Raw genomic sequence first — 25,685 nt, 5'->3', positions numbered from 1 at the left:
TGTAAGTTATTTAGCTTTCTCGGCCAGAGAGCTCTGGGGCCACAACAAACTTCAGTGTCCAGAATCCCATAGCACTGAGCCATGGCAGTTCAAGTGGTGTCAAAGTGGATTATTCCTGCAGTGCAGATACAGCCCTAGTTTTCAAAGATGCCTTCTCTTACCTTGCACAGCTGAAAATAGTCTGAAGTGAGTCTCTCTTGGACCTCCTCTCTTGGGGTCCCTGGGGTCCCTCCGGCAAGGCCAGAGCCACTTCCAGGCCCACTGCTGCTGTTGCCACTTGTGGATGACGTTAAGCCATCTAAAACTTTGTGAAAAGGAAATTTCTTCATTTTGAAGAAGTGTCTTGGGAAAGCTCTTGCAGGTGAGGAAAACTTTTGGGCTGTGACAGGGTCACATGCAGCACAAATAAAGGACTTCTTAGGTTTCCCAGTGAGGTGGCAAAAGTGTCCTTTGCATTAACTGGAATGAAGTATATGAAGAAGACTCCATTTCGTGTCTGAAAGAAGAGGAGGCATCTTGGAAAGAGATGCTGCAAAAGGAAACCTTGGGTGGGGAAGAAGGATCCCACAGTCAGGATTCACATCAAGCAGACAGAGTTGGTGTGCTGTTCTTTCTGAACACGTCTGCCGACAAAAAATATTCATATATAACTGTGATGGAAATCCAGGTACCTCCTGGAAAAGGAGTTTTCTCTTTGAGTCTCCATTTTGCTTCTACTGTTGTTCTTCTTTAAACCCCTATATGCTGACAGAGGGTCTTCTTTCCTTTTTCCCTGTTTGTTCTCGGTCTATTCGCTGTTACTGTTTTTATTCTTTAAAGCTCCACTTTCAGCTCCACTGACAGCTCTGTCCTTACAGATTAACTGAGGAACTTCTTTCCTTTTCCTCCCGCTCAGGTCTATTTACTTTTGGACTTCTTTAAAGCTCCAATTTTTTGCTCCAACAATCTGGTCTGTCCTTATAGATTAACTTATAGATTCCTTCCTTTTTCTCCTCAAGTCTATCTGTTGTTACTGTTTTTATTCTTCAAATCTCCACTTTTGGCTCCACCAACTGGTCTGCCCTTTTGCATTAACCGAGGACCTTCTTTCCTTTTCCCTTTTTTCTCCTCAGCACTGTTTGCTGTTACTGCTTTTATTCTTTAAAGCCCTATATACTGACTGTGGGTTTTCTTTCCCTTTCCCCTTTTCTCCTCAGGTCTATTTTCTGTTACTGATTTTATTCTTTAAAGCCCTATACGCTGACTGAGAGTCTTCTTCCCTTTTCCTCCTTAGCTCTCTTTGCTGTTACTGTTCTTCTTCTTTAAATCTCTATATACTGACTGTGGGGTTTCTCTCCCTTTCTACTCTGGTTTCTGCTGTTATTGTTCTTCTTCTTTAAATCTCCATTTTGCGGCTCCACTAATCTAACATGCCCTTATCATTAACTGAGGACCTTCTTTCCTTTCCCCCCTTTTTTCCTCCTCAGGTCTCTTTGCTGTTACTGTTTAAATCCCTATACACTGACTTTGTGACTTCTTTCCCTTTCCCTCCTCTTTTGGCTCCACTTTCACTGACCCAGTCTGTCCTTATCCATTAACTGAGGGTCTTCTTTCCTTTCCCCCTTTTTTCTCCTCAGGTCTTTTTGCTGTGCCTGTTGTTCTTCTTCAAGTCCCTATATGCTGACTGAGGGTCTTCTTTACTTTCCCCCCCTCTTTTCCTCCTCAGCTCTCTTGGACTGTTGCTCTTCTTTAAAGGTCCACTTTTGGCTCCACCGACCCAGTCTGTCCTTAGAGGCTAACTATGGGTCTTCTTTCCTCCTCTTTGCTGTCACTGTTTTTACTCTTTAAAGCCCTATATGTGGGTTTTCTTTCCCCCTTTTCCTCCCCAGCTCCCTTGGCTGTGACTGCTCTTCTTCCTGAAGGCCCTGTGTGCTGACTGAGGAGGGTCTTCTTTCCCCTTTCAGCTCTCTTGGCTGTGGCTGCTGCTCTTCTTCCAGGCTCCAGTCTGTCCCTAGAGGCCAGGGATGGCTCTTCTTCCCTTGCCCCCCTTCGGTCTATTCGGACTTTGCAGGGCGGGTATCCAGCTCTCCCTCAGCAGCAGCAACAGCGGCGTGGTGGCCCCTCTTTTCCCAGCCTGGGATGGTCTCCACAGCCGCTGGGTCTCCCTTCCAGGGAGTGTCCCCAGGGCGGGCTTGGAGGCTGAAGCGAGGCCCGCCTTTATTCCCAGGGAGGCGAAGGGGGCTCTCTCTTCCCTCTCCCTCTCAGGGAATCCCTTGGGAGAGCCTCCTCCTCCTCCTCCTCCTCGAGGGAGAGCAAGAGCCGGGAAGGCGAGGGAGGGAGGGAGGGGAGGCCTCAGAGGCCCGGGCCTCTCCCTCCGCTGCAGCCCTTCCGCCGCTCTCCCAGGTCCTGAAGAACCCGCCCCTGCCGCCGCCGCCTCCTGCTTCCTTCAGGGACTCAATGGAGGCTCCAAGGGGCCCCTCAGGCCAAGCCGCAGGAGAGGGAGAGCAGCAGGAGGAGGAGGCCTCACTGCAGCCTGGGACTTCCGGCCGGCGGCTAAAAGGAAGGAAGGAAGGTAGGAAGGAAAAGGTAGGAAAGGAAGGAGGCGCTGCGGCGACGGCGGCGCTCTACAAAATGGCCGCAGGAAGAGAAGTGGAGGGCGCGCGCAGACACAGAGCGCATGCGCAGATACACCCCCCCCCCAGACTTCACTCAGGTGTGGCGGTGCTCCAGGCCCTGAGGACAGGAAGGGCTAAGCTAAGTGTGACTTTTCACCCCTTCTAGGGCCCTGGATGGAGCCCCTGTCAGAAGCCTAGAGTTGGAAGGGACCCAAGGGCCATCCACTCCAACTCCATTCTGCCATGCAGGAACTCTCAATCAAAGCATCCCCATTGACAGATGGCCATCCAGCCTCTGCTTAAAGATCTCCAGGGAAGGAGATTCCACTACACTCTGAGGGAGTGTGTCCCACTGTCGAACAGCCCTTACTGTCAGGAAGTTCCTCCTAATGTTCAGGTGGAATCTCTTTTCCTGGAGCTTGCATCCATTGTTCCATGTCCTGTTCTCTGGAGCAGCAGAAAACAAGCTTGCTCCCTCTTCAATATGACATCCCTTCAAATATTTAAACAGGGTGATCATATCACCTCTTAACCTTCTCTTCTCCAGGCGAAACATCCCCAGCTCCCTGAGTCTTTCCTCATAGGGCAAGGTTGCCCAGCAGGAGTCCAAGGCGAAGAGAGAGGAGACCAGGGAGGACAAGGGAGTCAGTCTGGAACCTTAAGACAGTGAAGCAGCACTGCTGCCCAAATTCTGGGCTTCCAGTTTGGGGTTTGGACTTCAGCTCCCAGAAGCCCAGGCCATTGGACAAGATGGCTGAGGCTTCTGGGAACTGAAGTCCCAAAAACCCTGGTGAGCCAGAGTTTGGGGATCACTGCCTGAAGCAAAGGAAGGAAGGAAAGCAGGTTGAACTCAGTGGTCTAACCAGATGACCTCAAGCCATTTCTGACTTATGGCGACCCTATCATGGGGTTTTCTTGGCAAGGTTACTCAGAGAGGGGTTTGGCATTGCCTTCCCCTGAGGCTGAGAGAGTGTGACTTGCCCATGGTTACCCAGCAGGTTTCATAGACAAGGTGGAAATCGAACCCTGGTCTCCAGAGGCACAAAAGACTGCAAACAGAACTCCATCAGTGATACTTTTACTGGCCAACCAAAATGCACAATATACTTGTTGCAAACTTTTGAAGCTCCATGTGCTTCTTCATCAGGCAAGATGTTACAAACCTAACAGGAGGAGAGAAAAACCCAGTTGGAGATGTTAGTCAGTTGCCTGCACGTTGTTTCAGTCCTTAGTAAAGATGGTATGCTGGGGAGGATATCTCCTTCAGGCAGGCTTCTCCTCCTTCTGGCCATGCCGCAGTAGGGAGATTTTCAAAGGGACTTTTTCAAATTTAAAGCCCATTTGCATCTCAACATGGGCCCTTTTTTTTTGCAAAGATTGCAGTAACTTGAGAGAGAAGACCAGGGAGACCAAAGAGGGAGGATGAGGGACTCCTCTTAGGGACTCAGGCTGGAACTCAGAACCAGCTCTCTAAAGCAAAAGAAGGCAGAGCGAGCCTTCTTGGGTCTCAGTGGCCAACCAAGTTTGTTGTGTGCCTTATAAGCTATTCTTGACTCATGGCGACCCTAAGGAGAGCCTATCATGGGTTTTCTGGCCATGGTTTGTTCAGAGCAGGTTTGCCATGGCCTTATGAGGCTGAGAGAAAATGACTTGCTCAAAATCACCCAGTGGGTTTCCATTGCTGAGCTGGGATTCGAACCCTGGTCTCCAGAGATGCAAAAGATTGCGGTATCTACAGAACCAACACACTAATTTCCCATGCAAGCAAAATGATGCCTAAAACCCCGCAGGAAAGATTCCTACCATACCTGGAATGAGAAATCCCAGAGGTACAAGCATGGTTCAGGAAAGGAAGAGGCACCAGGGATCATACTGCAAACATAGTATGGCTAATGGCGCACACCAGGGAATTCCAAAAGAAAATCAGCATATGCTTTATTGACTATAGCAAAGCCTTTGCATAGATCATAAAAAGACTATGGAACATTTTCAAATACTTAAGAGTGCCAATATACTTTATTGTCCAGGTGCATAAGCTGTACTCAGGACAAGAGGTTGCCCTCAGGACTGAATACAAAGAAAGGGAATGGTTCCCAACCAGCAAAGGGACCAGGCTTAGACTCAGAGGCAGAAGGTGTGAAGATGGAAGGAAGGAACATTAAGAACCTAAGATACACAGACAATACAATGCTACTAGCAGAAACCCAAAAAGACTTGGAGCAAGTATTCAAGAGGGGTAAAGAGGAAAGTGCCAGGGTAGGCTTAATGCTAAACATCAAACAAAAATAATGGCCACAGAAGATCTACAAGAATTCAACCTAGATAATTAGAAAATTGAAATAGTCAAAGAGGTCTCATATCTTGGATCAAATATTGATAGAACAGTGACTGCAGTCAAGAAATTAGAAGAAGAGTAGGATTGGGAAGGGCAGCTATGAAAAGGCCCGATAAGATACTAAAATATAAAGATATAAATCGGAACATTAAAATGAGGATTGTCCAGTCCATTTATTCCCCATTGCCACATACAGTTGTGAGAGCTAGACAGTTAAGAAAGATGATAGGAGGGAAATCAATTCATTTGAGATGTGGTGCTGGAAGAGAATGCTGAAGGTACCCTGGACAGCCAAAAAGACAAACAAATGGGTCCTTGAACAGATCAAGCCAGAACTCTCACTAGAGAGAAAAGATGAACAAGTTGAGGCTGTCGTACGTTGACCACATCACAAGAAGACACAACTCATTGGAAAACACAATGATGCTAGGAAAGGTGGTGGGAAATAGGAAGAGAGAAAGACCCTACGCTAGAGGGATAGAGTCATTTAGGGAGGTCATGGAAATGGATTTGCAGGACCTGAGCAGAGCAGTTCCTCAAGGACAAGAGGTCTTGGAGATGTCTCATCCATAGGGTAACCATGAGTCAAGACCATCTACCAACAATGACTTCAGAGTCATAGTCCAGTGCTCTAAATTGAATGTAAGGTTCAACAAATTATGTACATGCCTTGCTGACAACCTAATTGACCCGAAAGCAAAGGAGGCAACAAGTCTCTTGAACTTGATCTTAACCAATAAGAAGGAACTGGTCAATGCAGTGTCCTAGTCCAACACCCAAGCCTCCACTGACCAGGTGGCGAGTTCCAGTTCAAAAGGATGGGCCAAGGGGGGCCAACTGGGAAACAGGAAGGTGTCCACATAATCCTGGAATCCCAAAAGCCTGCAAAAGTAAAGTATGATTTTGGAGAGGAAAATCCCCCAGAGACAACTCTCTACCCAAACCAGACAAGTAAAGGCTGAGCATGCTGGGTAGCCAAAGAATGTTGGGGTCAACTGGAATGGAAAAATGAAAAACAACTTAACATTTGTTATTAACGTTGTTGTTGTGCTGAGAGAGTGTTCTCTCTACTCTACCTGTATCTTTTGGTCTATCCTTCTCTTCCAGGATATTCTATCCTATCTGCCCTCCTACCTGGTGTTTGCCCGTGTGTATGTGTGTGTTTGCATTTTAAATCCTTCTCATTCATTGAGCATTCTGTGACCACTGAGCGTGCTGACTCCTCACTTTCTCCCTTAAAGTGGTCTCCCCCCCCTTTTTAAAAACATTATACAGTGGACCCTTGGTATCCGCTGGGGTTTGGTTCCAGGACCTCCCTGTGGATATCAAAATCCATGGATGCTCAAGTCCCATTATATACAATGGCATAGTAAAATGGTGTCCCTTATATATGAAATGAAAAAAATCAAGGTTTGCTATTGGGAATTTATATATTTTTGCAATATTTTCAAGCTGTGGATGCTTGAATCCAAGGATATAGAATCCGTGGATACAGAGGGCTGATGGTACTTTGAAAACAATAGGGTATCCCAAACTTGACAATGATTCCCTGTTCAATACATGTGGTGCCACTTTGCCAGAATAAGGATGGACTTTCAAAAAGCGGAGATCACGAACCATGTAAATGAGTGGAACATGAAATATTGAGTGTTCTTGCTCTGCTATGCTCCCCTTCCAAGGTTGCTCCCTTGCATTCCAAATTTTCCTCCCCTGCCATTTCGAATCCTCCTGAGTTCCCAGCCCATGCAGTCAGCTTTCTGTTCCCACTGAAAATGCTCTGTCCTAACTGAGGCTGCAGCCTTGCTGCAGAAATAATTCAGTTTAACACCACTTTAACTGCCATGGCTCATGCTATGGAATTCTAGGATTTGTAGTTTGGTGAGACATTCAGCCTTCTCCGTCACATAGGTCTGGTGCCACAACAAACTACAGATCCCAGAATTCCATTGCACTGAGCCTTGGCAGTTAAAGTGGGGTCAAACCAGATTAATAAATAATATATTACTGCAGTGCAGATGCAGCCTCAGATAGACTTTCCCCCTCCCTGAATTACTTTTTCTAAAGATCTTTTGCACTCCTGCTTGTCAAAGGAGGAGCTAGTTAAGCCTGGGCAGAGTCAGACAGTCACAGCCCATGAATGCTGTTGTGGGGCCTATGGGGAAAATTATATGAAACAGAAAGTAGTTTGTCGAACAGTCAACTGAACCAGTTAGGAGGAGTAAAATTTGTAGGGTTTTGGTGTGCTGACAGTGCTGAGAGGTTGTGGAATTAATTGTTACCTTTCATGTTATACAATCAAGATTAAAAATGAGGAGGGCAGCCATGAAAGAACGAGAAATGATCATAAAGTGTGAAGATATACAAATCCTCATACAGATCTTCTATAACTTCAGTGTTCATTACTCAAGAAACCTGATACCATATTGGAAAAATGGATTGAGAAATGGACCTTGTTGTTCCTGTTAGGTCAATAACTTTCACCCAAGACGACTGACTGACACAGACATGATCTGAATTATTTTGGATTTCACAGCATTAGTTGGAAAGATATGGTAGAAAGGCATTTTCATTAGGAAACAGAGAATGTGGCCCTTCTGGGATACAGGCATTACTCTCAACTATTGTGGGGTGTTCAGAGGCAGATGTGAGTCCATCAGGCTGGATTTCACTAACAGACATGACAGGGTCTCTTTTAGACCAAGCCAAGATAGGCCCTGGCCAAACCACCACAAAACAATAAGTGTCACATGAGATTCTAATCTAGTAAAAGTTAGGATTCAGAAGGAACTTCTTGTTTCAACGACATCATCAGTAGATAATTTACCAGTTGGTGTTCCCAGTTTTCCTGAGGTTTTCCTTTATTACTATAGTTTTGTGTGTGTAATATCCAACACACAACTGTTTCTTCCAGAGCATGAAGTAGGCCCTGGACATTGTTAACAATAAAACGTTATCACAACCTTGGTTTCACCCAGTACCCAAAAGCAAATATAAAATCTAGTAGAGTGTGTGTGTGTGTTTGGCAAAAGAAAGTCTTTTTATGCAGTAAAATGTTTTGTTGTATTCTATAAAGCACATAGGATGGCCAGCATAGTGTAGTGCCTTGAGCGTTGGTTGCACCTCTGGACACTAGGGGTTGAATACCCGCTTGAGCATAAAAACCCACCAGGTGACTGCACAAATCACACTTTCTCGGCCTCAGAGGATGGCAATGGCAACGTCCCCCAAAGAAAATTGCCAAGAAAACCCTATTATGGGTTCACCATAAGTGTTGTCATAAAAGTAAAAAATGAGGTACACAATAACAATAAAGCACATGCTGCTTTTTTTCTGAAATTCCTTGGTACATTCCATTAGCCATCATATGTTTGCAATGTAGTCCCTAATGCATCTTCCTTTTCTGAACCCTGCTTGCACTCTGGGATTTCTCGCTTTGTGTATGATTGGAGTTTATTTTGGAGAATTTCCAGCATAATTTTGTTTGCAAGGGAGATTAATGCTATCGTCCTATAGTGGCTGCAGTCTTTTGTGTCTCTTTTTTGTTGACTAGGGGTGTATATTGATTGTTTCCAATGTGTTGGTCACCATTTTGTTTTCCTTATTTGTTGATATATATTAGCACTAGAGTTGTTTGTGTGGAATGTAGCAGTTCAGTTGGAATTATCATCTGTTCCTGATTTATTTTTCCCATTTTTCCATCTCGTTTTTTAAAATTTGGGGTTCATCTTCATATGGATTTTCACTCCATGCGTCATTCATTTTTTTCCTTCTCATTTATATAACTCTTCTGTGTATATTTTTATTTCTTCTTGATCTTATAGTATGTTCTTTTTTGTTGTTGTTATAGAGCATCCCATCCTTTGGTTTAAACTTCCCTTTGAGTTCCCAGATTTTGTGGAAGAAGTCTCTTGTTCTTCCTTTTTGTTGCTTTGTTTCTCTACATTGATCATTATAATTGTTCTCTTTATCCTTGTCCATTAATCATTGTACACTTGTATTCATGGTTCTGGTTTTGTTCCTATTTCCCTTTTCTTTTACCTCTCTTCTTTCCTTTTCTACTTGAGGTGCTTAATCTGTTATCGTTTTCTTTTTGGCCATTATTAGTATCTTTCTTTTTTTTATATATATTTATTTTTATTATTATATTCATAAACATACAAGAAACCAAACCAAAAAGAACAGCTTTCCAGTTGTTACATCAAATTCACATCCTTATACATTCATCGAAACTTCTGTGAAAATTTCCTATCGTTCTTCCTAAAATCTTCATTTCTTCCTTCTTTCTGTTAAAGATCCATCTCTTTTTTCGATGCTTAATCCTTATTTTATTTTAACTAAATGAGTCTTTTGCTTAATGATAAACCTTTTAGCTAACCTATATCTTAAATGATCTCCCTCCCTTTCTTAACCTTTACTTACTTTGTATACTGTTCCTCATAGATCCGTGTCCCAGTTGTTTTGTATATATCTCTGAACGGGGTCCCATTCCCTTTCTCTATCCTTTATTCCTGTAGGATTTTCTTTGTATAATTCTGCAGCACAATCCAAGTCTTTAATTTCTAAAATCTTTAAATACCATTCATCAACAGTGGGCACATGAGATGACTTCCAGTTCTTGGCTAATGTGATTCTGGCACAAGTAACTAAGTTTATGAGTATCCTCCAATATTTGCTCTTGTTTACAGGATTTAGCATTGAGGTCATATTTAGAAGGTACAGTTCCGGAGCAAAGGGGAGGTCCATATTCAGCATATTCTTAATACTTTTGTGGATTTTTAACCAGTATCCTTTCACTATTGGGCAAGCCCACCACGTGTGAAAATATGTCCCTTTCTCATTTTGACATTTCCAGCATTTATCATTTTTCAGCCTATATATTTTAGCCAACCTTGCTGGCGTGTAGTACCACCTATTTGTAACTTTCAACACATTTTCTTTAAGTTCCTGTGACTCTGTAAATTTGTTAGTTTTCTCCCAGACATTTTCCCAATATTCAAAAGGTATTTCATGACCTATTTCTGTAGCCCATGCTATCATATGAGTAGATATAACCTCATGTTCTGTTTCTCTGTTTAAGAACAAATTGTATAGTTTAGCAATTTTGCCTTTGTCTCGTGTTTCTAGAATTTTATCTAACTCATTTTGTTCCTTTTCAAAATCATCTTTTTGTAAGTCTTCCATAAATCTCTGTCTGATCTGGAAATACCCAAACCAACGGATGCTTTTCCCAGCTTCTTTTAAATTCTCTCTTGAGTTTAGCTTCGTGCTATTATCGTGTTCTATTATTAGTATCTTTCTGCATTCTTCCTTAATTATGTCCTTGAATTGTACTTGTTTCCTTCAGGTTCTTAGTCAATTATACTTAATTGCACAAATCTATTTCATACATTGTCAGTAAATTCTACTGGGATATTATTCAAATGATATTTTGATATCATGATTTTTTGTTTTCTTCATCAGCTTTACTCTCATTTTTGATATAAGTTGTTCATGAACTGTGCCACAATCAAGCTTGGTCTTGTTTTGGCTGCAAGAATAGAGCTTCTCCATTTTCTGCTTCCAATTATGAAGTCTATCTGCTTTTTTATATTGACCATCTGGAGGTTATATTGGCCTCACAAAAGTCTATCAGTCGCTCTCCTGCTTTATTTCTTACACCTAGTCCAAATCCTTCTACTGTTTTTTATTCTTCTTTGTCACCTACTTTAGCTTTTTCCTTGGGCTTGCTTATTTATTTTTCCACATCCAAGGTATGAGGACAAAGCTTACATACTGTGGAATGTTTGTTTGCTCAATCATGGTTTAGCAAGACATTTCAACAGAACTTGACTAAGCTGTCCAGGATATCCAAGTCAACGCTGGTACTGAATCCAGTGTTTATCACCACCCACTGGCCCTTTGGGCCTTTAATCTGCAGGAGGAGATGGTGTTTCAAGCAAATAAGTAATGGAGACAGACATTAGCATTGTGTGAGGATAGCTTTGAACACTGGGGGAAAAAAAAGGAAGCCAAGAGTTCTTCACAAGCATCATCCATCAAGCTAAATAAAAATGGCCATTTAAACTTACTCATTTATAAATAAAAAATGAATGGTATTCAATGGAAGCGTCATATTCTCAGTTCTTTTTTATTTTAGACTTTATCTGTGAGAGCCTCTGAAAACAAATTCATAAGAAACCTCACAGGCACAGCAAAACATACATGGTCAATATACAATAGTTTTACAATTTAGAGGCTTGATAACTTGTACCATTCCTGGAAAATAAATCAAGAATTTGCAACAGATGCTAGACCTTTGAAATACATAACCAAGTCGCTCCACTGTAATGATAAAGAAGGAAAACACAATGATTTTTAAAGGTTATATTGTAACCTTTTTAAATGTAAAAATTATAAAATTGAGTTTGCTTGTAGAGGCACTGCTGGAAATAATAAAATAGACTGTGTCATGCTAAATACTGGCATCCCCAAAATTCTGCATAATCTTTTTTTTAAATGCTAAAACAAAATATTCCCATCCTCTTTAGTGACTTGGATGAGGCTCCTAATCCATGGCAAATGAACTCTGCAAGACTGAATAAGAAAAGGTAGCTATTCTGCATTCCTAGTACTTTCATGGTAGATCAGTCAAGAAGACACAACTATTTGCTCAGTTAGCACAGACTATGTAGCTTGGAAAAAAATGTGTCTTTGAAAGTTTTGATCCACTCTCTATTACAATTAATTCAATGCTGATTCTAAGATCCTGCTCATCCACCAATGAGATGTATATGGGAATCTCTAGGATAGACAGGAGAACTACAGTCACATTTTGAAAGTCAATTTCCCTCATTTGAAAAGTATAATACTGCACAATTTGCTCAAACTGGCAAAGAAAATAGTGTTTCTGACCTACAAAAGAAGTCTGAAAAAGGACAAGATTAGCAAGACTGTTTCACCAGGACTCTACCAAAAGACATTCTGATGTCTGTCCCTTGTGCATATTTTTCTCAAAGCAACTATTTTTAAACATTGATGACAAATACCCACTTGTTAACATGATAGTACAGATACAGATTACACAGAAAAGAGAACATGGGAGGACTATATGTTTGTATGTATATATGTATGTGTGTTGTCCCCACACATGTTTATATCCCTATGTATGTGTATCCATATCTTGTTTCCAAAACAACTAACTATTTACAAATGGATCATATGTTATTTCAAAGCAGCAATCTCTTGATGAAATCTGAAAAGTGCTGCTCTCAGTTGCTCTCAGAAGCTAATACATTCTAGGTAATGGCTTAACAATACTCTTCTAAAACAAGCAACTAGAAAGAAAAACAGGTTCCCTAGGTCAAAACGAAAATCAATTATAATGCAATGAAGAGGATATGGAAACCTGTAAATAAGATACAGGTTTGAGTCAGCTGGCTCCCTCTTTACTTATCACTGATAGTTCATCTGGGATTCTCTGAGTGACTCTAAAGAATCAATTTGAAGCAATTGTTTCTTGTTTTTGTTTGGCTCTAAAGAGTGTCTGAATTAAATGAAAAGGCAGAAGATTTAATTCAGACTTGTTCTCTGTTGCAAAATTTCCAGGTCAGGATCATCTGTAAATGCTGCCCAGGCAGAGGGAAGCTAATCAAACATGTCCTCAAACATACGTTGGCCCATAGCGATATACTGCTCCTTCTCCTCCAGAGTCATTTGAGCCACGAGTTCAGGCCGCTGGTTTACTTGACTGTAAGAAAATGGACGTCCTGCCACCATGACAGTGGGATCCTCTGTCACGACCTCAAATTCATCATCGTCGTCATCTTCCTCTATTAGCCCACTGACTCTTGTTGCAGCAGTGGCTGCATGGGGAGGGGAGTCCTCATCTGATTCACTTGTTTCACTTTCAGAATCACTGGCATTGGGATTAGATAATGGAGCAAATCCTCCCATGCCACCCACAGAGGCAGAAGAGGTTTTCTTTTCATGGATGAGCAGAGCACGCATTACTTCCTCATTACTGTCTAGAGCAGCCTGACCCTCTTCCCCTTCCTGTAACATTTCCATGCCTTGACCACCTGCAAGAAAGGAATGGATGTTATGAGAAACAGAAGGAATAATTTAACAGCTATTATTGGATATCCTATTCATAAAAACATCAAAGAATTTATATAATAAGCTCATAAAGGAGAGCCTAATACCCATAAAATTGGTCAGTTTTGTGTCTGGGATATATTACTTCAACCTGCAGATGGGGACATCTGATGGAATATCCATACATTTAAAAAGAGGGCAAACCCTACTACACAGGATGCCCAGACTCCCATTGCTTCTCCAATATTCTAGCTTTATACCTATGAGTAGTGTTTTGAAATGGAGGGGCATTCAGCTATGCAAGTCTCGGGTTGAAAAGACACAGTGAGAACTACACCCAGGTATCTGCTGGAAGTAATATAATTTTCATTTTCAATCTGAACTGCCTTTGGTAGCCAAGAATAGCACAGTTTTAAAAACTTAAGGACTTCACACTATGATAGGGAGCCCTGGTTGTGCAGTTGTTAAATGCTTGTACTGCAGCTATTCACAGCCACAAAGTTGTGAGTTCGATCCCAGGGCTCCAGGGTTGACTAAGCTTGGCATCCTTCTGTAGGTTGCTAAAATGAGTACCCAGCTTGTTCGGGCAATTAGCTTACAAATTGTAAACCACTCAGGGAGTGCTTAAGTACACTGATAAGCAGTATAGAAATGTACTTGCTATTACTGTTGCTATATTCCAAGAGCTCTTGAAATTACAAAACCCATCTCTTCCCCTTTAACTTTCTTACCTTCTTTATTCTCATCAGGATCATAAGCACCTTGCACTGTGCTCTCCCGCAGCCAAACTGGCCTCTCTCTGGGTGGCTTCCCTTCACTGGCTGGCTGATGCAGATCCTCCTGGTCCTCCATGCTGATGATTACATTCTGGGTGTACAAATCCTCATAAGAAGGTCCCTTCACAGCCCAGGCTTCCCTGTGCTGTCCACTTGGTAGGCCACTGCTTCCCAATGCACCAGTAGTCCGCTCCTTGCTGCATTCAATCATACAACAGTACATATGTTGCTAATCACCATCATGACAACACTAAAATGATTTTGCATTTGTGTAGTAATCAAATCTAGAACGGCAAGACTGCTTGGGGTTTGCCCAGTCTTGTAATTTTTGTATTTATAAGACATATGGCCAAATCATACTTTCTACTTATTGCAGACAAGGTTCTCAAAACATGAAAAAGCCGTAATAGAGAGTTAGCAGCTCTAAGTTTGTATTTTTAAATGAAAATAGGTTCCATGTAAAGAAAATAAGAGCCTGGCTAGATGTGTGCATGTGAAAGAGAATGAAATGGAGTGGGGAAGAGGCAGTAAGAGAATGAAGGGAAAGGCAGAAATATACCCTTAACATTATTTTCTTACTTTCTTTCTAGACATAAGTAGAGACACAGATAAAACACAGTACAAGAGGGAAGAAACTTCCTCTCACAATAAGGCAAGGCAATACATGTTACTCATGCCCTAATACTTTATTAGGTCAATGTCTTGGAGAATAGACTTGCCTTGCCCAATAACTCAGTAAAGAGCAGGCTATAGTTTGGTCCACTGAGTGAATACTAATAGAAAGCCAAAGAACATGGCATCACACCAAACGAGCATAGATACATATCTGATGTTAAACATAATAGGTTATGAAAATACACAAACCCAGGCTTTGGCAGGTCAACGTAATTAGGATGACAGTCCTCCCTTCTTTGGTGGATGAAAAAGGTGGGGATAAGGGTTGTTTGAGATTAGCTCACATTTGAAAGTCAGTGAGACAGAGGAAGCTGAATCTGTCACTCTGTACCACAAAGAATGTGCAATCTATAGGTTTTTAAAAAATGTGGCTCATGCCACTTCTGCCCAATGAGACCAGCGTGACTGGCAAAGGGTAGTAAAGCCTTCCTTGCCTAGGTGTTCCCCTTCCCACCTGAGCAGGGAAAGCAGCTTTGGGAAGTATTGTTCCAGTTGCACCTGCTATAATCAAACCCTTTCCTACATTTGTATCAGCTATGAACCTGTTAAGATAACAAAAGGGTTACTGTGAATAAGTGTTGCAATGTATAAGAGATGAAGCATGACAGAGAGAGAGAGAGAGACAGCCATAGATTCATTACCACCACCATCCACACTATCCCCCTCCAATCTTGAGAAGATAAAGAGACAAAAGAATTTAAGAAAGAGAAAGGTAGGGTAGCTCTCATTGCCAGCACACATTTCACCCCAACCCAACCATCCCCCACAGAAGATGAGAATGAAAAGAGGCACTCCATTCTTTTAATCTCCAACCCATGCATCAATTCACTAAAAGAAATGAAAGTATTTTACTCATTCAAGCTGTTCAAGCAGCAGAACTTTTTTTTAAAAAAATTGCATTTCTAACTAAAAACTAAAGGTTTCACTTTAGTTGAAAAAAGCTTAGCCTTTATAAAAGCTTGCTACATTTAGTGTTTGATTTAAATTCAGAAAAAACCCACACTGATTTTTTTTTTGAATAGAATTTTATCACAGAACTGCAATCATACCATTAAAAAAAGTTTAGATTTTGAGATGTCAGAAGAATCTTTTGGGAAAATCAGAGTCATTCTTCCCTTAAATTTCTAGTAAAATTTCTTAAACAAAATCCACAGATTCACATATATTATGGTTTGTATAAGGGAATATCAATATAAATAGTGTGTAATGTTTCAGGTTATATAAATTATGTAAGTACTGAGATAATGGAGAAAGGGGGAAAGGTTATCAAGATACATGGAACGAAACACGGATCAAAAGATACCATGCATTCATCAACCTATATAACACATGGCAAGGCAGTCCTGTACATTTCTACTCAGAAGCCCCATTCAATAAAATATTTGTGTACAGAATGGAAATCTGGTTTATATAACTTTATCAGGAAGCATCTGTATTATAAACACATGGAGGGACTTCACTTCACAGCTGGTGCACAGAACCCTTGGCTATCAAACCTAGCCATAGTCTCTATATCCCAGGACAAATCATGCAATTCATCAAAAAATATCCAGCAGCACATCTTAAACATATTTGCCAAGACTACCAACTTTTCAGGACCAGATGCAAAGATTTCAATATCCTAACCCACCTTTGCTTCAGTGCAAGAATTTCCATTGGCTCAGGCTCAAGTAGTTCATAGGCTAAGTTAACATCCTCAGTCTCACGCAACAATGCATAGATAGGTTCTATCTGTTCATTAAATCGTGCCACAAGTGTCCGAGCATCCTTTTTGGGCATTGCTGACTCATCTTCTTCCACCTCAGTTTCACAAAAGGTACAGCGAAAAATTCCTGATTAAAAGAGAAACAGCTAACAACTGAAAGACACCCAGCATTTTAAATACTGTATAACGACTTATGGTAAAAATACTACTTTTTCCTCAGATTACTGACTTCTGTGCAACAACAACGGAAATTGAATGGATTTGATATTTAAGCCTTATGTCATCTACACAACCTAGGCAACAGGGTGACATTAATCAAAGGTTTATTATACAAAGGTTCCACAAGCCAAATTGTGTTTTAATAAAACCACATTCCCCAAATGGCTATCTCTACAGTGACACCAGTCAAATATCTTAGGTGTTTTCTCTTCTGTCAGGTAGAGTTTGTTTTCTGCATTATGATCAATCTGACCATTTCTGGCATAAATACTTATCTTTTACTCTAGAAACCATATCTTGGTTTTTTAATTGCATTGTACCTAAAATGGCATTAACAGGCATCTTCTCTTAGACCACCTGCCATGATTTTAACTAGAGAGACACAAAATGGCTTATTCTTCACTTGCCACCATTATGTGTCACCATCAGATAGTATTCAAATGTCAAAAGGAATTGATGCCTGTGTGACATCAGAAGATGTAGAAAAACCTCTCCTCAGCATTGTTACATCTGCTCCAAATTTATTCACTAAAATATTTCTATCCCAGATACAAGCTGAGCTTTTATACATCCAGAACCTCGCAGTGAGGTGCAAACAATGAAAATCACTTAAAATAACTGCAATGAAATTTAAAATAAGTTTAAGCTATCTAAATAATTTCAAAATTTGCTGAAAAAATATTTTTATTCAAATAGCTCTCACAAATACAGTGATTAAAGGAAAAACATGGAATTCAGAAGTTGTTTCAGTACAAATAAGTGACTGATACCTGCTCAGAATGATTATTTTTGGGAGGCTGAAGGAAAAATCCACAACACGTGGGTTATCCCTCATGCCAACCAAGTCACGCAGGATCTTCAAAATTCAAAGATGTTATAACCATTGCTTCTAACCCAGCTTTCGTCAGTTTTATTTTCTAGTCTTGTCAATGGTTCCAACAACATTTTGGAATCATATTATTTATTTATTCTTTTCCCTTTCTTTCCTAGGTGGGGATGGACCTCACCAAGAGTGACCATTCTCAGTAAGCATCAACCACTCATTCTCAGTGAGATCGAAGGAACAGTATACAACAAGTCACTATTAACAGGGAGGCCACATTCAGTATGATAATTCACAACAGCCTGAACTACTGTTCCATCAAAGGCTGCCTGACTAGCTCTGAATTTGTCAACTTTATAGTATTTCACAAAAATCAATGGCACTTTTCATCATTGTCATGGATCAGGTGGAACATGCTCGAACATGTTTAGGTCTAGGAACATTTGCCAACTCATAACACTGATAGATACAGCCTTTCAACCACCTAGACAGTATTTTCTTAGATGCTTTTTGGCCCAAAGACCTTGAACTGAAAGATACGAATAGTGCTTCTGTTCTTCTATATCACTTTATTCTTTTAACGTAGATTCTTACAACTCATTCCATTGCTGTCTAATGATGAATTAACTTCTGCTTGGACTTTTATTCTAATTAAGTCTCATAAAACATTTGATGAATCCCAGCAATGTTGATTACTGCTGCTTTGAAAGACAATTGCATTGATAAATCGCTATAGTGTTTGTAGTGAAGCAATTTCACATGCTGAATTTTAAGATACCTCTATCACACACACTAGATAATTTAGAAACTGGTTCAGAATGCTGCAGTTTAAAGCATCTCTATTCATTCCTGTAGCTTGCTGCTCTTGTCAGTGTGCCTCATTAATACCATTAATTTCGGCCCCTTGCTGCCCTGTGCTTACACCAGATTGACTATCACCTTTCTTAGTATCCCTCCATTTCTTCTGAGCAGAATTTCCATTTTCGAAATGGCAACCGGAAGTTAGTTCTGTGTTTTTGCTCTCTGATTCACCTATGCCACTCTTAACTGACTCACAAGGTAAGGTTTTTGCTTTAATCTTCACTGTGCTTTTATCCTTCTTTACCTTCCTGCCTTGTGATGACTTATTACCTGCTGCTGCGGAGACTGGTTTTCTGCCTCACTCTCACTTGATGAGAGAAATATTTTCTTTAGTAGCGATTCCAATCGTTCACTAACCTGCTAGCTCATAATTTTGATTTCATGAGCTGCTTCCTCGCAGTCTTGCGATAGGTAAAGCCATGTAGCCCCTTTCTGCCTGATGCCATCACTTCTTGAAAAGTAACCAGTCACCTTTGAAGGCGTCCTCTAATTCTTTTTGCTTTTTCTCCTTATGTCCCAATTCTGATGCCATTATCACCCTAGTATTGTTTTAATTAATTGATTTCTTAACTGATAATTTGGTGAGAGCGAGTAATTGACTGCTTGGCAAGGCAGGAAATTAAAAACTGAGAAGAGAGGGGTTGGAAGCAACAGTTATAATGTCTGACAATTTTGAGGATCCTGCCTGAGTTGGTTGGCATTAGGGATAAGCCCATGTGTTGTGAAATGTTCCTTCAACCTCACTGAGAATGACCAGTATCCAACTGGATACTTCTGCTGGTGGAAGCTTCCTCTATTAATAGAGAAAGATTGCCTTCTCTCCTGCCACTCAATATATTTTAAAAACCTGCTATAGAGTGACATGAAACCCTCTGGAGCAGGTTTTGGCATGATAGAGGGCAGGAGAGTGGTGGATCCTGACTCTACTTCTAAAAACAGTGCTAGATTTCAGTCTCTGACTTTGCAATCACTTTTTTTTCTTTCCTTCAGCCACAGTCAACTTCAGTAGTGCCTTAACTGTGCTCAGCTGCTTCCTCTGTTTGTTTCAACTGTTCAGTCTGTTGTTTAAGATCTTTTTTATTCCACCAACGTATTTATTGTGCAACACTCAGAATGGCATTCATCTAGAAATAAACTGTATTTTTAACAAACAGAAGTGCTAGCAAAGTAACAGAAATGTTTTTGTGAAGCACAAAGGACTGAGCTTGAATGTCAAGGATGCCAGTTGAATGCATACTGATGTGAAGCACAGAATGGGAGAAAGGCTGAAAGAGAAGCTTAGTTATAGTTCAAGGCGCAGTGGCTAACAGACATTCTCTGGAATATAATCAGCTCTTTCATGAGTATAGATTACTGTGCTCTTTAAATTACTTTCCCAAGCAGGTGAAAAATAATCTGCCCACACTAACTGTTACTATGTGCTCACCACTATTATCATGGCATATACATGGGCCAGAACACTTCAAGAGACTTACTCCCTACTTCTCTCACTACACAATGGAACCATGGAGGATATAATGGCAGTTTTCAAAGGCTTAAGGGAATCAGCCAACACAATAAAATGGTTAAGAGAGGAAAGTGCATAAATGGCAGGAGCTCTTGGAGAAGAAAATAGTGGGACTCTGATTCAGATCTGTAAATTACACATAACTTTTAGGATTAGAAATTGAAAACCCAGGTCTATATGTAATGTTTGGAATAAAAAACTTGACTTATGAAGAATACACATTAAATATGTATTAGATTTAAGAAATATCATGTCCCTAAGTTTCACAACTAATACACAATGGTATGACAGAGACTGCAGTTCATCTTATAACACATATGGGCTTGTAGCCCACATATAACTCTTAGGAGTCTTCAGTGAGGTCCACACAAGTGCTCACGATGCCACTGTCAAATTCTGCCCTCACCTCTTAAAGAGTTTTCCTGTATGCCTTGTAGAAACTGGGCTTCCCCCATCCAACTGAATAGAACTCTGGCTGTGGGAGTGAGACTGTGACCAGTGAGATGGCATGTTTGAAAGGTCGTTCCTGTGTACTGTCTTCCCAATGAAAATACTTTGCACTATACCCTGCAAAATAACTGTTTTTGTAGGCTGTATGGAGTGCAAATTTCATGGAGAGAACACAGTCTATTTGGGGAGAATCCACCAAGAAAATAGCAGGTTTAATTTGCTAATGCACATTACTCAGGTAAGCACTGCTGTATCAACTTGCCCCCCTTCCTATGGATGAATAAAAAGGAGAATGTGTGAAAGAGACTAGAGTGAACACTGTGTAAGTGGAGGAGACAGTTCTATCTGTGTAAACATAAGCATGTAGGGGGGTGGAAAAAAGCTGCTCACCCCATCTCATATGACAAATTGGCAATGTAGCCCACTCTTGACAGGACTACAGACAGTCTACCTCAACAAAACTATGCCAAGGATACTCTCTGAGGTCTGTCACGTACAGAAACAATTGAGTTCAGAAATCCAAGCTTTCGGTTGCAAAACTTTCCCTCCTCTTTCCATGGTGCCCCTCCTTTTGCTTTCATCCATTCTCAAGAGGTTGACCTCAGATCTTCCCCACAGCCTCAACTCCCTTCCCACCTGGTTGTTAACAGTCAGGGAATGTAGGCAACAGTATTAGCAACTCACAAACTACTACTTGTCCCGCCATGCAGTAAAAGTACTCTATAATACTTTGTGAGCAAGCAAAGCAAAGCTATGGCCAACAAATCCAACTCTCGTAACCAAGAGAGGCAAACCGAAGGAATCAACTCGTGACAACAGTTTATGCAGAAATAATACAGTTTGATACCGTTTTAACTGCAATGGCTCAATGCTATGGAATTCTGGGATTTGTAATTTTGAGATATTCAGTCTTCTCTGTCAGAGAACTCTGGTGCCACTACAAACTACAAATTCTAGGATTCCACAACATTGAGCCATGGCATTTCAAGCTGTGTAAAACTGCGTTCTTTCTACAGTGCAGAATAGACCAAGATCTTCCCTCTGCTATAATTTTAAAGTTTCCTGCCTCTTAGCTCCTCTGTGTTCTGGTCCCTTCAGAACACTTGTTAGGAGTAACATCTGTTAGGAGAAGACAACCAAGTTATTGTTCCCTTACCAATATTGATCCTTTTTGAGAAAGAACTAAACAATCTGTCTATTTGGGTTGTTCAAGGGTGAACACTTGTACTGTACCTCTTTTAATATCAAACAGTTGATTTGCCTCTAAGTCTGTGAAAGTGCTGAAGCAAATGGGACATCTGAAGGAAGCTCGGTTGGTAGAGTCTCTCTCATCTGTTTCAATCCTCCTCCTCATATGGTCCAGCTTATACTTCACCACATTGACCAGTAAACGATAATTGATAAAATAGAAGTTATGCCGTGTAGTCTTGCCATCTGGGGCTGTCTCCACTCTCATTCTACATTTGATGAACTTGTCACCTTTAAGAGTGTTGAGAATAGCTCGTAGCTGCTTCCGGTCAAACTTCAGCAACTCCAGCATGTCCTCCTCTTTTACACATGGGTTCCGAATTAGTATGTCCAGGGCCAAAGCATGTTCAGTACCATAGAAGCCACGTACCACATACTTGGCAAGACGCTTCAGAGCAGCTGGGACTTCAGTGAGAACATCTGGGTCTGTCATATCAAGTGTACTAGAAAACAAACATAAAGGAAAAAAGAGTGAACAATAATTTTAATTATTGCAACTATGTTTCTCCTTTCCCCTACCCCTATCACTTCATTCCAGTTAAACCACTATCAATCCAATTAGCATTATTATCAAATAAGAATTCCTAATTGTTTATCAAACATTGATCAGAATGGGAGCTGCAGTCAAGAAATCAGAAGAAGACTATGAATAGGAAGGGCAACCAGGAAAGAACTAGAAAAGATCTTAAAGAACAAAGATGTACAACTGAGCTTGTCATCATATTCCCCATCACCACATACGGATGTGAGAGCTAAGCAGAGAAGAATGTAGGTAGGAAGAAAATCAATTCATTTGAGATGTGGTGCTGGAGAGAACAATGAGGATTCCGTGGACAGCCAAAAAACCAAACAAATGGGTCCTTGAACAGATCAAGCCAGAACTCTCCCTAGGAGCCAAGATGATCAAATGAGGCTGCCATACTTTAGACACATCATGAGAAAGCAGGACTCAGTAGAAAAGATTATAATGTTGGGAAAGGTGGAGGATAAAACCATACAGTTGGAAGGGACCACAAAGGCTACCTAGTCCAACCCCATTCTGACATGAAGGAAATCACGATCAAAGCACCCCTGACAGATAGTCATCCAGCCTCTGTCTAAAAACCTTCAGAAAAGAAGACTCTACCACTCTCTGAGGGAATGTGTTTCACTGTTTAACAGCTTTTACTGTCGGTAAGTTCTTCCTAATGTTGAGGTGGAATCTCTTTTCCTCTAGTTTGAACCTACTACTCCATATCCTATTCTTTGGAGCTGCAGAAAACAAGTTTTCTCGATCCTCATTATGACACTCCACCAAATACTTAAACAAGGCTATCATATCACCTCTTAACCATCTCTTCTCCAGGCTAAACGTACCCAGCTCTCTAAGTCTCTCCTTCTTAGGATTTTATGGTTTCCAAACCCTTCACGTAAAAAGGGAAGAAGACCCCATGCTATAGTTTGGGAATCACTGTGCTAGATGGACAGAGTCAATTCGGGAAATCACAGGCCTGTGTCTACAAGGCTTAGGCAGAGTAGTGCAGAACAGGGGGACTCGCAGGTGTCTCATCCACAGGATCCCCATGAGGTCAACTTCAAGATCCACTTGAAGGTGGTTAACAACTACAAACAATCCTTAAATGTCCATATGCAGCTCCCCCAGTGGAAAAAGTGCTTGATTGCTTCCTTCCTCGGGCGAGTCCTTATCCCACTATCTCTTCAGAGGGGAACACCTGGCATCTGTGTGTGTGTTGTGTGTCCAAGACGTTTCTGGAACCCCTCATGGTTTGTTTTTTTGCCAAGGTTTGTTCACAGGAAGTTTGCTACTGCCATCGCTCTGAGGCTGAGAGAGTGTGACTTGCCCAAGATTAGCCAGTGTGTTTCATGGCTGAGCTGGGAATCGAACCCTGGTTTCTAAAGTCCTATTCCAAAACTCAAACCACACCACCACACGAGCTGGAAGTTACTGGTTTCTGTCTGGCTTGTTCTTGTGTGCCTCCAGTCGATTCGGGCTTATGCAACTGTAAAGAGACGAACCTATACTGGGGTTTTCTGGACAAGATTTTGTCAGAGGGAGTTTGCCTTTGCCTTCCCCTGAGGAGGCTGAGAGTGTGACTTGCCCAAGGTCTCCTATTAGATTTCCATGGACATACACAGCAGGATATATACACACAGCAGGAGATACATCACACCTAGTACATCACACCATACCTAGTACATCACACATATGAACTTAGTGTGTGATGTACTAGGACTCCTATTAGATTCCCATGGCCATACACAACACACACACACACATAGAGAGAGAGAGCGCAAGCAGGATATATATATAGTATATCACATACTAAGTTCTGGAACGCCTGAGAGAACTGGGTATCGGGGGCACTGTGCTCCAGTGGTTCCAGTCCTATCTCTCGGGAAGGTTCCAGATGGTGAGGCTGCGGGACAGTTGCTCTCGTAAAAGAGAGCTTACATTGGGCGCCCCTGAAGGCGCTATTCTGTTCCCCACGCTATTCAACATTTACATGAAGCCGCTGGGAGAGATCATCCAGAGCCATGGGGCGCAGTGTTATCAGTATGCTGATGACACCCAAATCTTATCTCTCCATGTCTCCGACTAATACAGTGACTAAGGATGGCATCTCTTCTCTGGACGCCTGCCTGGGGGCAGTAATGGGCTGGATGAGGAAAAACAAACTCAGACTGAATCCAGAGAAAACAGAGGTACTCATGATAGGTTCCCCAAGTCCGGGCAGGGAAATTTGTCATCCTGTCCTAGACGGGGTTAAACTTCCCCTAAAGGACAAAGTTCATAGTTTGGGAGTACTCCTGGATCCATCTCTGCAGTTATCATCTCAAGTAGATGTGATGGCCAGGAGTGCTTGGTATCAGCTTCGGCTGATACGCCAACTACGTCCCTGTCTGGACCGAAAGGACCTTGAAAATGTAGGACATGCACTGGTAACCTCTCGTTTGAATTTCTGCAACGCGCTCTACATGAGGCTACCTTTGTATCAGGTTCGGAAACTTCAATTGATTCAAAATGCTGCAGCCAGATTGCTCACGGGGATGGCTAGATCTGACCACATAACACCCGTTTTAAAATCTCTTCACTGGCTGCCAATTTGTTTCCGGTCCCAGTACAAAGTGTTGGTTATTACCTTTAAAGCCCTAAATGGCTTGGGCCCAGGTTACCTGAAGGAACGCCTCTCTCTGCATAATCCTCCCCGCACACTCAGGACAACAGGTAAATTATTACTCGATCATCCTAAGGTGAGATTGGCGACTACCCAGCAAAGGGCTTTTACAGCTGTAGCGCCTTCTCTCTGGAATGCTTTACCAGATGAGATCCGCCTCAGTGGAACGGTGGAAGCCTTTAAAAAGGCACTAAAAACCTACCTCTTCCTTCAAGCGTACCCTCCTAACTCCTTGTAATAAGTTTCCCCCCACAATTGTTTATGCTGTATATATACCGGAATCTTAATAATTGCCAAATTGTATGTTGTAAATATTTGATTTTAGACTGTAAACTATTTTAATATTTCCCAAATTTTTAAATATGTCATTGCTTGTTATGTATTTATCTTACATGTTGTACACTGCTTTGATCTTGGGAAAAGCGGTCAATAAATAAACAATTTATTATTTATTATTATTATTATTATGATATGCTACATCACACCTAGTATGTCACACATATGAACTTAGAGTGTGATGTACTCAGTCTCTCATTAGATTCCCATGGCCATACACAGCAGGACGTGTGCGCGCGCTGTATGCCTTCAAGTCATTTCCGATTTATGGTGACCCTGCGGAAACCTATCCTAGGGTTTTATTGGCAAGATCTGCTCAGCTGTTTGCCCTTGCCTTCCCCTGAGGAGGTTGAGAGAGGAAACCAATATGGTCAAGTAGGGAATCTAACCCCACAGGGATAAACACTCAAAACTACTATGCCATGCTATCTCTGAAGGCAAGATTTGTCCTGAGGCTGAGAGAGTGTGACTTGGCCAGGGTCACCCCAGTGGGTTTCTATGGCTGAGCTGGGATTTGAACCTGGTCTCCAGAGTCATAGTCCAACATTGAAACCACTGTGCCCTTCCTTGGTGGCTCTCTACTGCTCTGCTTAGGCCCTGCAAATTCATACCTCTTGCCCAAGTCCTATCATCCTCTAACGCTCAGCCCACTGGGACCAGGAGCCAGGGCTGGGAAAGGCCCAGAGGCAGCCTGGGCTTGGCGCCTTGGCCCTCCTCCCCCGCCGAGAAGAGCCCCTTTGGACCGACCTGCGACGAACTCCTTCTTCCGCAGAGAAGCTTCTTTTCACACTTCCTTCGCTGAGGCTCCAAACAAGACTCGCGCCGTCGCTCTGACGTCACTCCGCGCGACGCCTTTCTCCGCTTCGCCCCGCCCCTCCCGTTCTAACCACCAATCGCTGAGCGGCAT

General features: G+C 41.8%; 2 protein-coding genes across 4 annotated transcripts in view; both read right to left on the bottom strand.

The window, feature by feature from the left end:
* The window catches only part of STXBP5L (syntaxin binding protein 5L), an 84,301-nt gene extending 81,972 nt beyond the window's left edge, over positions 1–2,329 (bottom strand). For both annotated transcript variants that reach the window (XM_042451401.1, XM_042451402.1), the window contains exon 1: positions 162–2,329. In XM_042451401.1, coding sequence (XP_042307335.1) covers positions 162–329 — 168 coding nt within the window. In that variant the 5' untranslated portion in view covers positions 330–2,329. The remainder of the gene's footprint in view (positions 1–161) is intronic.
* Positions 2,330–11,031: 8,702 nt separating this feature from the next.
* Positions 11,032–25,665, bottom strand: GTF2E1 (general transcription factor IIE subunit 1). Of its 2 annotated transcripts, none has more exons than XM_042449351.1 (5): positions 25,526–25,665; positions 21,252–21,709; positions 16,084–16,285; positions 13,734–13,975; positions 11,032–12,986 (listed from the first exon to the last, which is right to left on the bottom strand). In XM_042449351.1, the coding sequence occupies exons 2-5, from the start codon at positions 21,697–21,699 to the stop codon at positions 12,553–12,555; spliced, it is 1,326 nt and encodes a 441-aa protein (XP_042305285.1). In that variant the 5' UTR covers positions 21,700–21,709; positions 25,526–25,665; the 3' UTR covers positions 11,032–12,552. The 2 variants fall into 2 exon arrangements, with proteins under 2 accessions (XP_042305285.1, XP_042305286.1); XM_042449352.1 differs by lacking the exon at positions 25,526–25,665 and adding an exon at positions 25,390–25,525.
* Positions 25,666–25,685: the final 20 nt, after the last annotated feature.

This window comes from Sceloporus undulatus, chromosome 2, assembly GCF_019175285.1.
Source record: "Sceloporus undulatus isolate JIND9_A2432 ecotype Alabama chromosome 2, SceUnd_v1.1, whole genome shotgun sequence".
Lineage (NCBI taxonomy): Eukaryota > Metazoa > Chordata > Lepidosauria > Squamata > Phrynosomatidae > Sceloporus > Sceloporus undulatus.
Note: the sequence above shows the minus strand (reverse complement) of the source record. Positions and strands in the feature narration are given on the sequence as shown.

Coding starts and splice junctions, on each gene's coding strand:
- GTF2E1 (XM_042449351.1), bottom strand. CDS start 21,699: ATGACAGACCCAGATGTTCTCACTGAAGTCCCAGCTGCTCTGAAGCGT. Junction 13,976..16,083: donor ATTCTTGCACTGAAGCAAAG/GTGGGTTAGGAT, acceptor GATTGAATGCAG/CAAGGAGCGGACTACTGGTG. Junction 12,987..13,733: donor TCCTGATGAGAATAAAGAAG/GTAAGAAAGTTA, acceptor CCTTTCTTGCAG/GTGGTCAAGGCATGGAAATG.